At 36.9% G+C, this 18,724-nt stretch overlaps 1 protein-coding gene across 1 annotated transcript in view; it reads left to right on the top strand.

Annotated features, from left to right (window-relative positions):
* The window catches only part of RNF180 (ring finger protein 180), an 83,826-nt gene that overhangs the window by 7,542 nt on the left and 57,560 nt on the right, over positions 1–18,724 (top strand). The window contains exons 3-4 of the mRNA XM_082075192.1: positions 815–910; positions 3,651–4,586. Of these exons, the coding sequence (XP_081931318.1) occupies positions 815–910; positions 3,651–4,586 (1,032 nt within the window). The remainder of the gene's footprint in view (positions 1–814; positions 911–3,650; positions 4,587–18,724) is intronic.

The raw sequence follows: 18,724 nt of genomic DNA, 5'->3' as shown, positions 1-18,724 counted from the left end.
GCTTTTGTCTTCTGTGTATAGTCACACCTGCAATTTTAAGCTTACTGAAACTTTTATTCCTGTGAGTTTCATAACATATGAGTCAGTGATTTTCCATATTCATAAATTTTAGGAACTGTTTTTAAGATTTCAGCACTCACCAGAGTTTCTTTGTATTTTAGCTGTCTTTATAACTTTACAGACATTATAAGCCACATTAAAAGATTTAATTACACTTGTATCACTTCTGTGCTAAAAGGTAGTTAGGTAATTGTTTTTGGTTTAGTATCAGTTAGTGAAATGCTACAGTTTTTTAGATTTTGTCTTCTCTTCAGTCAGTCATATCATTGCAGTAAAAACTGAAAGTTTGCTAAGAGTCCCTGGTTTCTGCTAGTTATTCTAACAAGCATTAGAAAATTAATTTAAAACTATTTGTGGCATAGTTATGCAGTACTGACCATAGTCTTTGTATAAACTAGAACTTAGATTTTCCTGTCTTTACTGCAAAATTGTACCAGCTGATAGTACTTCTGAAGGCAATTCTGGATATTCTCAGAAGATGAGCAATTTCATAGTTTTTGTTCTTGTAAACAGAACAGAACTACCTCCAAATGCCTCCATCTCCACAGTGGAGTCTGTCCAGTGTCCTTGGATTCAGAAACATAGAATTACTGACAGCATCTGCCTGACTTGCAGCATAAAGAATGCACCAACATCTTTGAGTTTTATCTGTTACTAACATATTTACTGAATTTGGGAAGCTGACTTCAGGCTGTATTCAAACAAAACTTTACATGGATGTTGAATGTCAATACAATAATTATTTTTTTAACAGGCATCACAACCTTCAGCTGCTGCTCAGGAGTCTTGCAATGTATGGCATGTGGACTTAGAAGCCATTCCAGAGTGGGTGAAATGTGTCATTGAAAAGGTACATATTTTTTTGCTTTCATCTTTATTATTCAATGGAAGTTAATGTTGTCGCGCAGATATAATAAGCAGAAACAGTGGTTTTCTTTTGCCCTACAGTTTTTCTCTGATGAATCTTTGATTTTAAGAGGCAAATGATACCTGCATTCCTCTCTACTTAGGCTTAGTGTCTAAGTTTTACTATATTGCAAGTAACTTCTAAACAAATCCACCCTGAAAATCATACATAAAGAAAAAAATTGTTAAGATTGTAAAACTAAGCATTTGAAAAATAGGCGAATTTGTTTCATCTTCTGTCCCTGTTTTGCTCTGTTTTATTTTGTTAAACATTACTTAAACTCTTTTTTAAAATAAGTGATCTCTTATACTTCAGTAGTGCATGATAGAGTGCCATATCTGTTTCAGAAACATGAGTCCGGGGTGGAGGCTGTGAAAATTAGAGGTGATGAGGTATTTCTCCTCTTTACAGACCTGCCTAATCTTGATTACCTGATCATTAGGATGCACTTTTGGGCAGTCCTTTGCATGTTATATTATTTCAGTAAGATTTGATTCAGTATTGATACTAGTATTATTCTTTTCACCTTTAGCTGTAAATGGCCAGCCTTCTGCATGTGAAAGCCTAGAGAGTGAGCTTGAAACCTGGGAAATACAATACCCATAGACTGCCCAGAAAAGGCTTAACATATTTGCTCGAGATTGCAGAGGAGCAATGATCCTTTGGTGGCAGAGGCAGAACATGCGATTCTCTGTGAACACCTTCAATATCTTAATGTTCTTTTTGTCTTTTAATATTCTGGGAACTTTTGCCTCGTTCAATTCTGACTGCTCTGGGCTTACGGATAAATGTGTGGGTTTTTTAAACAATTCTGACATCCCCACATCCTCCTGGGCTCTGAATAATTTTGCGATCATGTGTTATTTTCTCCTGTATGACTCCAAAATCAAAGGTTAAATCATTTTACATAAGCACAAAGTCTATTTGCAGGCTGTAAAAACCCACAGCTTCCCAGCCAGTTCTTTTTTGCCATCTGTCCCTGTTCTTAACCAATCTCACTGGGTTTTATACACACATTAGTGTATAGATAATCTTCAATAATTATAAATACGTAGGTAGTGCTGCTAGTGACTGTTGACCTGCATTTTCTCTTCCCCATCACTTGTCACTTCTTTTAGCTTCTTGGCTAACCCTTCCCATTTTATCCTCTTTATGCAGTCCATCATTACATCTGTGTCCCCTCAGCTCCTTTTCAGATCTTGCTGATTTTCCTCCTACCACATCCTCCACTAGCAGGCTGTTACTTCTTCCAGAGTCCATTGCCAAACCCATGCTAAATCAGTCCTGGACGCCCTTGTACTGCACCTCATCTCCCAGTCTCTGTGCACACAGGACATAGAGATGCCCTTTTTCTTCCCTGCCATCTCTTGCATTCCCATTTTTGTCAGGCTCCTGGCCTTATTCCCTGACCTTCATGGGTCACTCCTCCTCTAAATTAGGAGATCCAGGCTACTATTCCATAGTGCCTGAGTGGCAGAAAGACTTACTAAAGGTGCTAGGAAGTGCTTTTCCCTGAGTTTTATTGCCTAGCCCTTGGCATCTGGGAAATGGAGTGTGAATCTCTGAACCAGCTTAATTCTTCTTTGGAAATGGCATATGCACAAGTTGGTTTGCCTTATAAACTGTGAGAGACTATGCATGTTCAAGGAATTTTCAGGGATTTGAAGACCTTTGGGCATATGTAAACTGGGATTTCTTTTTCTCCCAAGTTAAAAAGATGTCCAGATTTAAACAGATTCTCATAAGTGCAATTAAAGCTTTCAATCAGACAAGCATCAATCAAACTACCTTGCAAAGACATTTCCAACTGAAAGCAGTGCTTTAGCTAGCAGTGTTGGGCAGCTTCTGTATTTGTGGCTCTAACCCAGCTTTAGGCACACTATTGAGTAATGTGTGACTGAAGTTGATAATCTTGTTTCTCATCTGGGCTTTGATCTACAAACACTTGTGTAACTTTAATCCTCAAAAATGTATCTGCTGGCAGATGAACACATTTACTGTAAATGCTAATAGTTGCGCAAATATGTAGGAGTTTAAATATCTTTGATAGGTGTTTTCTTTTTCAAAAGGGACTTTAGGATTGAAATGAGATTTATAGAATTACAAGTAATGAAAGTAACTGTCTTCTTGTAGATAGAGTACTAAGGATTTGTCATGGCATCTGCATGCACATTATGTTGTAATACTACATACGCCAAAATACAAATACCATTTCAAGCCTTTGTAGGGTAAGCAAGGTAAAAACCTATATTCTCTTTGTAACAAGTTGCCTTTCACTGTACTTAGTATGCAAGCACTCAGAAGACTTAGCTGAGAAACTATGCTTGCCAATTCCAGATTAACATGGTAAATTGATTTCACTCCTTTAAAGCAGGATCTAATGTTTTGATTAGTAGTGTAGCATTATTCTACCTATGGAGAAATTTTAACATATTTCAAATCCCCTACATTTTGAAACATCTGTTCTAGACTTCTTAGAATTAGTTATCACTACAACAAGCAGAGTTTTGACCAGAATATTAATTACAGTGAATTTTCATTCTGCTGTGAAGTGTCTTTTCTTGTGTTTGAAAAACAAAATGTAAATCCTTTTATTGAAGAAGAGTAACTCTAGTAATGATTTCTTAACCATTTATTTGCAATGAATGTGTTGAGTGTGTTTTTTTTCTCTTCTTGTTGACAGGCACAGTGGACAATTGGAAAACTGCACTGTCCATTCTGTGAGTCCTGCTTAGGGGGCTTTAACTTTGTTTGTGACACAAAATGTTCCTGTGGACAGTTAGTAAATATACATTTCTGCAAAAGTCGGACTGACTATCAGCCAGCTTTCTCTGTTAAATTCACAAAATCATCAGGAAAGCACTTACCCCTCCTTGGAATTCAGTCTGTTTTCAGCAAGAATACCTGCCACGAAGTCGTGGCTTCATCTTTGGAAATTAAAACTCAAGGGCTTTCCTACCTTACCAGAAATAATAAAGGTACTGGAAGATTAATAGAAGCACTTTGTCTAGAAATAAAAGCTCCCAGATTTGAGATAAAAAGTAAAATGCTTCCCATAAAGGCATTAGATCAAAAAGGAAATCTTTCTGCTTCCTTTCCTATGAATGATGTACACACTGTAAAACCTTTCCACAGAAGATCACGTAGTTTGGATTTAAATATCGGAGAGAGATTTATTTTGTCACCTGTGTTATATGAGGCTTGTAGTATGGGAACGATTTACCATGTCCAAAACAAATACACACAGAGTGGCTTACGATTAGAGCCCAATAGGAAAGATGGTTGTGCTTTTCAGGACCAATGTAGTTCCAGTGCTGACAAACTACAAAAAAAGTTTCGAGTTACTTCCTTTACATTAGTACATAGAGACACAGAAAGTGAGTATGATTTTGAAGCTACTGGACAATCTTCTGGGGGTGCCATTGAGGATGGATCACCTTCTTTGATGAACCTTTCTTCGTCTATGAGTGTTGTAGAAGAGGAACAGCACATCATGCCTGGTGGTCTTGTGCAGCCCAGAAGTATTTCCTTCAACCAAAAGTTGAATAAGAGAGAAAGAAACAAGTTGAAAAGCTTAAGGAGAAAACAAAGGCGGCGAGAACGGTGGCTACAGAAACAAGTAGGTGTTTAAAATTATTTATGCTACTTTTTTTTTGTGAAGTTTAACGTGCTTTTATAAATCTTTCTGACTTTTTTTTTATGCTCTCTTAATATTGGTTTAACATGGTACCATCTAGAGTCAGGTATCCTGCAAACGTGGATTTATGACCTCTTCCTACTGGTAGTTTTTCTAATTCAACCCAATCATTTTTTTCTATCTAAAATAAAACCTTTGTGGGTATATATAACTAGTTTCTGTTGGCTTTCATATTGTTTTGTGATGTAATAATAAATTTGAAGTGGGAGAACACACAGTGAAATTTAATCAGTGTGATTCAAGGAAAAATAAACGTTCAGATCTTCTAAATGAGAAAACCTAGCGTTCCATTCTGTTCAAGCACCAAGTGACTTTGAGCTCTTTCCTGCATACAGTCAACAGAGCCTTTAGAGTATAGTACAGAATTGAAGCAGAGGGAAGTGGGTTCAGGATTGCAAAAGAGATACGTACAGGCTGTCTCTCTCAATTAAATGTGAGAACCAGCTTGAAAATTAAGATAGGCCTGGGACATATTATTAGACTTTTCAGTATGATATGCATATATTCTTTTGTCTTTGGGAACGTTTTTTATTTTCTTTTAAAGAAAGATTTAAACTGGCATTGTGATATTTTGTAAACATGTTCTTATTTTGTGAAACACTTCTCTGAAACTGAAAGTAAATAACCTTTCCAAGATCTAGACGTCTTCATATTTAATACTTGTTTTTTAATAAAACTAAAGATTCTTAGGTGTCCGAGCCCCTAAAATTGCTTTTAAAATTCCAGGCCTCATTGTTTGTATTAAATTAAATGATGATGCAAATGCACAATATATATGGAACATTTGCACAGTCGTGTCGCCTTCAGTCTCTCCAGCCACTTAAATCTTTGCTAGATGTTACTTCCAAGAATAAAATGTTGCACAAATTTTCCCACTTCATCGTAGCTGAGAAAGAAAAATATGCTTTCAGATCTTTTGCTTGTTAAACCATGCTTAACCAATTCCTACATTATTTTAAAGTTTCATATAGCCAGTGATACACAGCTGTTAAAACTGCTACGTCTAATCAGTAAGCATACAATTTACAAGGTACAAAAAATTAAAAAGTCAGTACGTTAAATAAATCCTCTAGTTTCAAATAGTAGTTTTGAGTGGAAGATATTTTGATTTTGCACTGATTTCCTTAACCTTGGTGAAAGTCTGTGATCGTGGTGTGGAATATTTAAACAGGCCTGCTGCTCAGACTCTGAATCAAGCAGCGTGTGGCTACTGCGGTTGTGTCTTCCCTCTCGTGTGCCAGTCTAGGTATCCTCTCTTTTTTTTCAAGTTCCACTTGCCATCATGTTTCTTCAGTGTTTTGACAGCCGTTGTAGAACTGTGCATTGTGTTGCAGTGGTATTTGCAATAGGAAGCTGGTACTTTGTAACTGTGATTTCTGCCACATATGCATAAGCAATTGGATAGTGAAGCTTGACAAAAATAAAAAAGTGTAAACCTCTGAGTGGATGGAGTGAAAGAGTTTTGATAAATGACAATGGGAAGTATTTCATTTATGTTTTAAATGAAGACAAGTTTTTAAGCCAATCAATTAATTTTATTAAAGTTAACCAATTAAAGCAAGCGGTAATTTAGGCAAAACAGCACTGGGTAACCGGGGGAACTCGGTTCCGCCAAAGGGCACACCCTCCAGTCTTCGTGGGTGCTTATATAAGTTTTACACGTGTTCATGCATTGGTTGATGCTGTTCGCGGGCATCCAGCAGCTCTCCGAATTGGTGGAAGGTGTTGCTGTGGAAGAATTTGCTGTGGAAAATGTTGCCTTTTGAGAAACTGGATGTTGCTGGTTTCTGGCTTTGAGAAGCTGAGTCACTGGGGGGGTGCTTGTCCTATTTGACCTTGCTGCCTTATCCAGGCATTCAGGCCTTGGTTTTAACTGTCACTACAAAGTTCTACAAAACATAACCAAACTTGCACAAATACAGTTACTGCTCACAACACCACACATAATATAACACAACATACATAATATAACTGAGTTCCATTCGATTTGTTCAACAATAACAATTTTGACCATTACTTATTACAATTTAAGTGTTCTTTTAAGAAGCACTTCAGTGCAGCAGAAACCTGATGTGAAGTGAAGGTCTTCTAAGCTCTCTCTGTTGAAGGTACTGTGCTTCTCATTTTTACCTTTAATTAGAGTTTGTCTGGAGAGCAGTCTGAGAGAACAGACTCGTTCAGAGTTTGGTGTTTCTTTGTAAATGCATAGGCTGCTTCTTTAAGTTCATTTTGTGAAGCCTTGAGATAAAGAAGACTGAGGTGCTTCTGTGCTAGCATTCAGTTGCAGGTTTCACAGTCCCTGGCCTGATAAATTTATGATTTACTCTTTCTGAAATAGTAGCATTGCACTGATGGTTCTGTAGCATTAGTGGTGTAAGACCCATTGAACTGCAAGGCTGCAGGGTGCTACTACTCACATCTTCTTTATGGCAAAGAAGAAACATTGTGTATATTAAGCCAAGAATTTACACATAACTGAAATCTTAAGAATGTGATTATTTTTTGTTCAGATTTAATTGTTAAACAAAAAAAAGAATAATAATGCCATTGAGACTGCGGCACACTCTCACTTTTTCCTCTCCGGTTCCTGCGGGTCTGCCCGTGGTGCTGCACCTCGGCATGTGCGGGCTGCCAGCAGCCCTCTGGGCCTGGGGGTGTAACTGCTGCTTGCCAGCATCTGAAGTCCTTTACTGGATGGAATATGATGTCCATGGTTTCTTTTACTTTACCCCAGAATCCACCTGAGGTCATTCTTGTGTGTTGGGTAACACACTTTTAGACCTTTGCGTTTTTGTCACTGGTGTGCAGCTTCACGTTCCGTACAAGTTACCTTATGTGGTGCCTTTTGCATATGTAAGATGATACCGTTTTTCTGTGCTGTTTGTCACCCTCTAAAACCAATTCTGTCCAGCCCCGAGTCTGCATCTCTTTAACAGACCCCTGGGAAGTTGCTCGCAGCTGTTGGGGTCTCCAGTGTCAAGCCAGTGCCCCATCTCATGGGATCCCATGACTCTGCTGCTCTGTGTTGGTCTCCATTTCTTAAGTCTTCTTTTATCTTCATCAGGCTTTTGTTTGTTTATTTTTATATCATTATACTAGAGTTGAAAATACCTCATTCTGTGTGAAATAATCGCTGTCTGCGGTTGTACCATACAAAGATAACAAAAGTAAAACAGATTAGCCACAGACATATGGTCAGTTAAAGAAATTGCTGTCACAGCTAAACCGAGTAAAAGCAAGTGGCAGCTGGGGCACGGGAAGTTCAGGCAGGGCAAGGGAAGTTCAGCCAAGGCAAGCATGGCCAGCCTGAGCCCTGAGGCATCGCAAGTTCAGTACAAAGCTTGTGGCTGTTCCTAGCAGCAGCAATACCGCATTACAGGGCTATGTGGTTACAAGTTAGAAGCAGTATCTTTATTTAACTAACTGATACAAGGAGGCGAGAAATTTCGAGCATGAGGAACTTCTGAGACAAAGCTTATCTATCTTTGCTTTTGCTTTGGTTGTAGCTATTGCTACTAGATGGTCACTTTTGTAATTGGGATATTAGTTCTGTCATGGATTATGAACTGGATTAACAAGAGGGTGTTAGGAATGATGGATTCAGGCCTGAATTGATGATTTACCCATCTTAAATTGCAGTTATGGTTTCTGTGGAAGCTGTATCTGAGGGGAACAGCATGTGAAAGCTACCGGTTTCTGAGGTGCATCTGGAGCTCCTGTTACAAGCCTTCAAACCCCAACACTTTAGAGTTTTAATTATTTTCAGCTGTAGTCTTTTCATGCTGTTATTTGTGCTAACAGGTTTTGAGGGTGGTGTCTGAACTGACCTCTTCTGCTCTTTGGTATGTCTCTCACATAATTTGGTGTTAATAAGAGCCAGTGGGAGAAACAGCCTTGCAAATTTTCTAGGCATTTGCCAGGAGAAAACTCTGCTTGCTTTCTGTCATGGATTATATTGTAAACTACTTAACACTTCACTGGTGTGTTGGAAAGGAGAGAAAATTACTCAGAAAGCTACTGGATAAATTCAACATATCAGGATTGTCTCATTGGATCTCTATATACTCTAGATTTTTTTTTTATGATCATCTTGAAGCTAGAACATACAGATTAGGATGCAATGTAGCTACACTCTCATAATACAGCTTTGCTGAAGGCCAAAATAGCTGGATGTGCTGTGAATATCTTTCTTCATTTAGGTGAAAAATATCTGAATAAGCTCCCTGTCTATAAGATACTTCCAGAATAAACAGACAGTGAAGAATAACCTCAGCATAGCGGAAGTCCATGAGCTGTTGTGCATTAAGTGCCCATCTTACAAAAGAGGGGGATCATCTGCTCCTTTTGGTGACAGGCTACCTTTGGTGGTTAGTATGCTGAGAAGAGGCAATGTTTTTCACTGACCCTTTTTATGCTTTTCCAATATCCTTGGTAATGTGTATTTTTTCTAAAAACAGACACAAAAAGCCTCTGAATGCAGCCACCTCTACCAGAAATAGTGTTGTACCTAAGGGACAACAGCTGCAGTTATGTGCCATGCTACTGATAAGATCCTGATTCATCCTCACAGACCTTCTCTCTTGCTGGACTAAAGCAACATAGGAAAGAAACTAAGCCCAGACTTATGTATTTTATTTGTGACTGTCTGCCAGAAAAAATGTTGTTGTTTTTTTTTAGTGAATAACATATGGATCGTTGCTGCTCTTCCAAGGTTGTATTGATTGCTATTCCAAGAAAATGTTGGTGAACAGCCTAGAACTACAGAAATACTGTACGCTTTTTCTTGTATAAACCATAAATATTAGAAACTATTATTTTAGTTTTTCTAGAAGCTCACAGACAACTTAGATCATAGCTAAGAGACATCAAGTCTCATAAATTGTTAAGGAATACAATGACGTGTTCATAGAGGTAGGTTGCAATGGTGTGCAGTTAGACATGTTCTATAATTTCATTGTGGATTCTTGTTATGCAGATAGAGTGAAGAAGAGACTAAGTTGCAGTTATATAAGACAACTTATGCCTTATAAAAATTGAAGTTCAACAATGATGTGAACACGAACAGGGGAGTGCTTTCATATTTATGAGATTTACTGTGTATTACCAGGTGGATCAAATCAAATACACAGTAAGGAGAAAGTTTAAGATGAGACTTTGCATAAGAAAATACTGTTATAATTTTTATAGAATTTTGTGCCCTGGGGCTATAGTCCTTCACGTCTACAAATTGTTACTGACTCTGTGCCTAAGAATTTGAGTAAGTTTTGTGTTTCTAATTGGCTTTCATGGCACTAAACTCTCTGAATATGTATAAACTGAAGCAAATTACATGCTGCTTGTGTGGAGATTTAAGTAGAGTAGCAGGGCTTGATTCTTCAGATTTTCAGAAAAACAAAATTCCTAACATCTAGGAGAATTAAAGCTCCCCACCTGTTTTTAAAAGAACTAAATCTTCATGCTTTGTGGTGATCGATGTATCTATGAATGTTTCTTATCTGTGACCCCTTTTCACATTTTATATCCAACTTCTAAGCTATTTTTTTCTCATACCCGCATTTGGCAGAAAATAATGTTATCTGAAAATAACTCTTTTTTTCTTTATGGTAAAGAAGCAGCACAAATTGTGTGTGTTTAAACTTTTTTTTTTTTCTTTACATTTCTTCAACTATTTTAGGTAAAACTACAGGCAGTCACTGGGAAGTATAAGTCTCTGTGTGGATCAGGAAGTTGTCACACAAAATTGAACAGGTTAGATTTCACACAAACTTACGTTTCTGAAGTTTATAAGCAATCAGTGATTCTAGTAGGAAATGGAAAAAATGAAGTAGCAGGTTACTGAAATGAATTATTATATATATTACTGCAGAATACTGAAGAGATGTTGTATGGTAGCTGCATTTCAGAATTAAATGTAAGGAAATATAGTATCTGCTGTTACAGCTGAAGAAGTTGGCTTTTTTTTTTGGTGTGTGAATGTCTTTTTTCAGATCCAGCGTACCAGCTTATACCAATAAGTTAAATAAAACAAAAATTTCATGTGTTATGATCTAACACTCTTATTGCTATAAAGCTATGACAACATGAATTTTTTTAAAGCTAGTTATTGCCGAGATTTTATTTGGTACAGTGCTTTTTCTGGTATCATGTGCTTTTCTAATGCTTTGTATCAACATCTAAATTAAAATGGGGGAGGTTTCATATCTAGGTGACTTAGCTAAAAAAGTGCTTCACATTTAATACAATTTAGAATTATGGGGGATGGAATGTATTGGATTTTTTCTTTTTAAACTTACTTTCAGGAGTATATCTGCCTTTTGTGAAGATGCTAGAAATTGTTCAGTTCCCATTATTAGTAATTTGCAATCAAGTATTTCTCCTTTCATTTAGGCATTAGGAAATTTGATGTGTTGTTTCTAAAGGCTGGAGATTGTAGTATCAACAAGAAAATGTTTGGGCATAGTAATCATGAAGAAAAGAAACATTCTGATTCAGTAATGATCTCACATTTTTGAAAATGCCATCAGTTAGAAAGAAACATTTTCATCTTCATTAAGTAAGTGTTCTTCCCTGTAGTCTTTATTAAAAAATCCACCAGCTTGACAAAAGGTCAACCAAATCCTCATCTTTTATAGCGTAGAAAGCTGAAAAATTTTAAGTGATCTTATTTTCATGTTTTGTATATCTCATTTTCTTCTATGTACAAAGTGAGGAGGGTTTGCACTGCTTTTACTAATGAATATTGTATGATTAGTAAAATCATGTAGAATAAAAAAATATTTGACATTATGAACACTTACTCAAAGAAATAAATCCTTTCTTGCTTCTCCCAACTTCTAACGGCATTATCTGTTTCATTTATATTTTGTTCAATAGCTTTTAAAAGCCATTTTGAGTTTTGATTGTGATTTGGACTTGCTAAAGTGCAGTGCTAATACAGATTCTGAAGGAAGTTGCAAATAATTAGCTAGCAGCTTGAGAACTAAAATACAGTCTGAACTGAGGGAGAATGAGAGGAAACACCTGGTGAATAAAGATGATTCTCTAATTCTTCCATAAATACAAAAATTTTAATTCATGGTTTGATAAAAGCTATAGAGAGAATGAAAAAATGTTCAACAACAACAACAGAAAAAAAAAAAAAGAGTTAAGAAAAACCAATGCCATGGGTTTTTTTAAAAGTAAAATTAGAAGATCCAAAGAGATCCAATTTAGAACATCTCAAATTCTATTTGCAGATTAAAATTAGTATGTCTCAGGAAATGGAAAGTTAGAATTTCAGTGCAACTCTGGAATGCACGTTATTGGAAAAACAAAATTTCTACTGTGCACTTATTACACTTACTCTTGTCATTTTAGTTTTCATGCAAAACAATCCAATGGCTAAGGAAATAGGTCACAGAAAACCATTTAAGTCATAAGAAACAGAGCAAAAAACATTGATTAAAAATTGACAAAGAGCTTGACTGCAAACATGGTAAAGAAAAAAAAAAAAAGACATTATATAGTGAAAGAAACTGAGCAATGTAGAGCGTTACATTCAGTGGGCTCCCAGAGTTGTAAAGAGTAGATTATTTTGGAGCATTCTGTCTGTTTTGCAGTTGGATATAGCAGAAAACTTGTTGTTAAAAAAAAAAAAAAAAGGAGTGTATGATTAGAATAAAACTTTACACCTGAGATTCTGGAAAGAAGGTAAAAACTAGATGCCTGTTGTTCATAAGGTACCAAACTTAGATTCTTACTTTTTGTGTATTTTCTCTGTATCATTTGCCCTCTTTCTTCATTTTAGCCATAATTTATGGTGTGATAAGTTTTATCTTCAGGTAACTGCTCATATTTAGGAAAATTTAAGGAAGGTAGGTAAGCACAGGATGCTCTTAAGTGCTCTAATGTGGGAAATTCTGTCCATGAACTTTGCAAAAGGAAAAAAATACCAGTCATAAACCAAAAATCTGTTGAAACTAAGCCCCATGGTAAAGACCTGCCAGCACTGACACATCCAGAAGCAGGATGACCTAGATGGGACCTGCTGTTCCTTAGTCACATTTATGTGCTTATATTCCTCAAGTCTGATGCATACCACCTATACTTATCAAACCTAATATCACAGAGATGTAATCTTGCACCTTACAGAAGGAGTTACTACTAAGTGTATCCTTCCCTGTTAGTAGCAGAGTTGGCAGATTTTCTATGGTTTAGAGAGCTATTTTTAATTTTATTGACAACACTGGAAAAGTAGAATTCTAGTATAGCAAAGAGAAAAATGTAGCATCGTAAATGGGCAATTGTAAATGATTTTTATTATATGCAATTTTTCCAGGTGCTAAGGGGTTCAGTACTCTGTCTCATTTGCTACAAAACAAACAAGGTTGTATGAAAAGATATGTAAAGAGATTTTTTGAAGATTAGATACAGGCAGACCTGGTAGTTCCTCTTGGCCGAATAATGACGCAGCTTGTACCGTTAAGTAGTACTCCCCATGAGGTCAATCCAAGATCGAGACTGAAATAAGAATTTTAATTATGTTATAGTCAAGAGGAATACTGATTTTGGTATACTAGCAAACCGAATTTTGGTTTTATGCATTAGAAAAAATGCTGACCAGACGTAGATTTCTTCTGGATGATCAAATCTCTGCTACAGGGAACTACTGAACGGAAAAGCAGAACACCATTTTTGTAGCTGCTGTGGCAGTATGTTGTTGTTTCCCTCTGCAGCACAGCATAACAGACCAGTCGGGTTCCTAACAGTAAGCTGGTTTAGAAGGATACAAATAATACGTCAGAATTACTACTAGATGAATCTTTCTGGACTGAAATCTGTTAGTCTATTGAATATATCTGTATTTAGAATGGTATTAACAACTGTGTGGATGTCTCTCTTAGGACTTTTTTGATCTAAAAGTATCTCCGTTCTCTTAAGTATAAATGTAGCATTGACTAGTGCACTGAAACTATTTTTATACACGTGTGCGAACAGTACTGAATTTTAGAGACATGCTGAAAAGGACAATATGTGACCCATCACTGTGGGGACAAAACGTCATGAGGATCTCCTGGAATTAACTTGATCCGCTATTAGTAAAATATAATCTTTTTAATGGAGGGCCGCAGTAGGTTGTTCTTGCTCAGACAGAGTGCCAAAATGGGCTTGCAGTTGTTCTCTGTGTGTTCTCTAAACTGAACTTCTGTAAAACCTGTCTTGGGCAATAGCGGTGGAAGATCTTACTGACTTCTATCTCTAGCAGCACATTGTATGAATACTCTGTTTCACTTTATCTGTACCACTATTTCATCACCATCAGCTGCAAAAATACATTTTTTTCCTGCTTGTACCACAGATTTTCTTCAGTGTTTTGAATCTCAAGAAATCCAGTGGTCTGGTTAGATGACATTCAGAGTATCTGTTTATCGTAAGTTTCTCTACCTTATCTCCCAATGCTCTGTGCAGCCGTTTTGTCCCTCTTTGCTCTTCCATGTGCTACACATGGTACCATATCAAAAGGCTTTGAACCACTGCAGTTGCTTTTTTGAAGTCTCCTTTACATTTTCTCATCATCAATTTCTTATCTACACTTCAAGACAAGCTTTTTTCTTAGTTTTTGTCCATCAGTGTTCAGTCACTTTTCAGACATGGATGTGTATGTTTTGTGGGAAAAGACTTGCTGGATTTTTGCATGCAGTGTGCTTTTTATCATCATTTGTTGCACATAGAGTTCAATTATTTAAGTAATTCTTAGAGGAAAAACAGGCAGAAAGTGGAATTTTGAGAACAGTGGAACAAAATAATTCTTAAACCTTGGATACTATAAAAATGTCAATATTTTCCTAGCCATGTAGATGATGTACAGAATGCACTACTGAAATGGCACATTTTAGTGCCATAAGTGTTGAAACCTCTGCAGTAAGACCCATCAGCTAGTAAACTATGACCCAAATGTAGATCACATGTCACCCTCTGCACTCCTTTGTGCCCAATATACTAGTTTGTAAGGGATGTTTCGTGTGTGAAGAGAGAGGAGACCTAGCATAGAAAGAGCTAGGTGGAAGTTTGCTGACAAAGTGTGAATTTTGAGTCCAAGAGTGAGACAGCTTTTTACTCCACTTTGTTTTGAAGCTGGACTATGAAGAAGAAAGAGGAGTGAGGTGAAGCAGAGCATGCTGTCTGGAGGCTGTGTCTTCTTACATGTAAATATGGAGGTACAGTATGAAAAAGAATGAAGTAGACTTTCTAGGAAGTACTTTTGTATACACACACATGAAATCTCCAAAGTTGAAAATAGAGACTAAGAGTGGTGCATGTCAGCTCATATTTGGATGTTGAAGAAAGAGGCCAGGAACTTGTGGAGGATATGGAACACACAGAATGGAGAGCGTCTGTTCTTCACTTGGATCTATGTTTCTAACTTTAAGAAAGAGGGAAGTTAATACATATTAGTAAAAAGCAAATTGTGGCCATTTCTGTGGTTTATCAAACTTCTTACCCTTGCCAATACCTCACCTTTAGATTTAGAACCTGGTGGTGCAAGATGCATCTTCTGTGTGATGGTCTTCTGGAAGCTCACTAGGAGTTCAAGGTACCTGCTGCTTTACAGGATGGTGCCTTTGACAAGCTTACTAACCAAGGTAGATTTTGGCACAAGGTGGTGCAAAAGGTATGGTAGTTGTCCTATACTGAATCTTGTGCCCCTCTGCAGGGTTCCTACTAGGGACTTTGGTTAGGCTGTATGAGGAACACTGACCTGTCAAAATGGTGAACTGGTACAGTGGATTTGTGACTGAACCAGAACTTTTCAGGAATTATTTTTTGCTTTTCCCAAGCATGAGCAGCAGGGAAGGTATATGAATCACCATGTCAATGACATGCTACTGCAACATAGTTTTGTGGGCAAACATAGTTTTATGGGCAGTTATCATGTTTCTTCATTCAAAATACAAACATAGTCAGAACCACATGGCAGTACCAAAATACACATGTTACAGTGGGTAAAAAGGAGTCTTTGTACAATTCTGACCACAAATGTCTACTTCTCTTGTCTCATCTGACTCCACAGTGGCCTGATTCACACAGGACAAAAAGGCAAAAACTAAGTAGTTCTTTATTGATTTTTCTTCTCCATGCTGGGTTCAGTAGGCTGCTGCAGCTGGCATAAGAATAGAGGTGGAACAATGTGGTTGGAGGTAAAGAGATGTTAGGTGTGAGATCAGCTGAGCTGTAACATGAAAGCATGGCTTTAGAGTTACTCTTTTTGCTAATTATTAATTTGTTTCATATTCTAACAATCCCACCAGAAAATGTGCCAGTGTTTTGGTCATTTGCAGTCATGCTGTTTTGTATTAGCTCTTCACTTGCTGGATGTTTCTTATGATGTCTACAACAATTTAATTATTCTCAGTGGAAATGTATGAGACATTATCCATAACTTATTTGCTGCGAATAGAATTAAATTGAGGGCTAGTGCATAATCACAGTGTATTGATACCCTGATTCTATAATGTGTATATAAAAACCGATCCATCTTTTTTCTTCAAAAATTTTTAAGATGGACTTTTGTATCTGCTTTGGAGCTTTTGTAGTCTTACATATTTAATGTATTTAACAATCCATACTTAAATAATGAATTATTCTAACCTAGCATGCCCAGTGATAGATTGCTTTGCAATATCATCAGATAGTTTGTATTTTGGCTCTATAGCATTTTTATACTGCTACAGAAGTAACTGGATTTGTTGGTTTGGGGTTGTTGTTTTTTTTTTTTTTTTTGAGAAGGACTACTTTTTCAGCATAGGATCATAGAATGTCCTGAGTTGGAAGGGACCCACAACGATCATCGAGTCCAACTCCTGTCCCTGCATTTGACAACCTCACAGTTCATACCATGCGTCTGAGAACACTGTCCAGTCTCTTCTTGAACACTGTCAGGCTTGGGACTGTGATACCTCCCTGAGGAGCCTGTTCCAGTGCTCCACCACCCCGCAGCAGAATCTGAAACTTTATTAAAAAGAAATTAAGAACTCTGAAAGTAAATGTTCTTCTATCTGATCTACAAGTTCTTAAAACTTTTTGTGGAGGCTAGGATGAGGGAAACCAGTACTGTGGAAAGAAGCATATGCTGGTTCTTATTTGATTAAAATCTGCTTCAGTAACTATGCAGTATTATTTATGTGAGGGAATTTGTAAGATATATTAATACAAATATTTATTTCTTTAATTCTGAATGGGCAAATCTGAGACCCCAGTTCCAGCTGTCTGTTCCTCTTCTGTAATGAAAAGTGATTGACAGCAGTCATTTTACAGACTGCTTTTGAGACACTAAGAGCAGCCTGCCCATCTACTTATCTGCAACCCTCTTTCCACAAGGCACTGAGCATATTCTTGAGTGAAAAAGTGGGCATGGTAACAAATGTCAAAAGTACAATGCAAACTATGTGTCTGGTGATTGCAATGTTTCCTAAGAAAGTAATGTGTGTTATTCTGTGGGGTCCATTTTAACTTCCACCCAAAAATGCAAGAACATTGAATAGGAGCATCCTACCTAGTGATGTGCATGCATACTGATTACATTGGATAACTAAAGCCTGAAGCATTGTCCTGAATTTGAACTTAGTCCTCAGTTGATTCTAAGAAAGATTAATTTTCACTCTCATGCTTGGCCCCTTACTTTTGTGTTAGATGTAGCCTGAGTGGACATGGTAGAACATCAAAACATAGTTACAATTAACTACTCTCTACAAGTATTCTTAAAACTAATCTGAAATTACAGAAGTTATTGTATTTCTATCATTTGATGGCAGAAAAAATGTTCAGCCATTTTTAAGAGAGCTTCAGTCAGTGGCATTTTAATTTTATCTCTGTAGAAAAAAATTAATACCATGTAGGAATTTCTGAAAATGAAAAATATGCTCTGAAAGAGGGATTATGTTCTGGGAATACTAGCATAGCTTTAGGCTCATTAATAACAATGGTATTACATAGTAGCATGCCGTTCTCTTGTAATCTATCAAGCAATGAGAGTATTTTTCCTGCTGTTGTTTTTTCACTTGGGAATAAAACATTTCTGAAACATTGTCCACTGCAGTAAGCACATTGATAATTTAGCAAAAGACATACAGCAGACTTGACTGCATAGGTACCACAGAATATTACTTTAGCAATAATGCCAAATTATAATTATGCCAAATTTACCAACAATCACAAAATTGAAAGTAAAAGGTTTGCCAGTATATTAAGGCTAATTCTTGTGCTCAAGTCAGTCTCTCCATAAGGAGGATTTGGCTTAGCTTAGCTTCATTGTACTGCATTAGACATTGCTTCCAAAGCCTGTAAAACTTATTTCATATTCTTTTTTATGGTAGTGTTGTTTTGGAAAAGACTGTTCTACATCTAAACAATAGTCATTATCACAGATGATTTGTAGCCCACAAATTATATTACTTCTGGAGGTAGATAAGCTTGCTTACGCTAGTCACAAATTGGAAGAAAGGACATCATGTTCTGGAAGGACAGAAATGAAGTTAAATGTAGAAATGTACCAGTGTACTGTGTGCAGTCAGACTGAATACACAGTGATGGTGGCTAAGAGCATAAAATGTGTAAGAGTTTTCCATAAAAACTTCTATACTGTTTGTTTTAAATATTGTTGAGTTCATACTTGTGGTTTAACCTGAGCTAGCAATACAATGGTGATAGCCACTCACTCACGCCCACCTCCACCTCCCCCAATAGGGGAGAGAATCAAAAGGGAAGGGAGAAACTTGGATTAAGATAAACACAGTTTAACAAAAGCACAAAATACTAACACACTAATAGTACATACATACATACGTACATACATACATATATATATATATATATATATAAAATAGAAATAAAAGATACTCAAGGCAATTCCTCACACACATGCTGAGCAGCCAGTCCTAGGAAACAGCCCAGTCCTAGCAGCTGATCCCAAAGAGAGAGAAGAGAGGAAAAAGGCAGAAAGCCCGGAGGCCTCTGCAAAATGGCCAAAGGCTGGGCTAAACGTCCTGAGTGAAACTTCCCAGCTACCCCCAGAGAGAGAGAGA

The sequence above is a fragment of the Streptopelia decaocto genome (genome assembly GCF_964273445.1).
Source record: "Streptopelia decaocto genome assembly, chromosome: Z".
Classification (NCBI taxonomy): domain Eukaryota; kingdom Metazoa; phylum Chordata; class Aves; order Columbiformes; family Columbidae; genus Streptopelia; species Streptopelia decaocto.
Note: the sequence above shows the minus strand (reverse complement) of the source record. Positions and strands in the feature narration are given on the sequence as shown.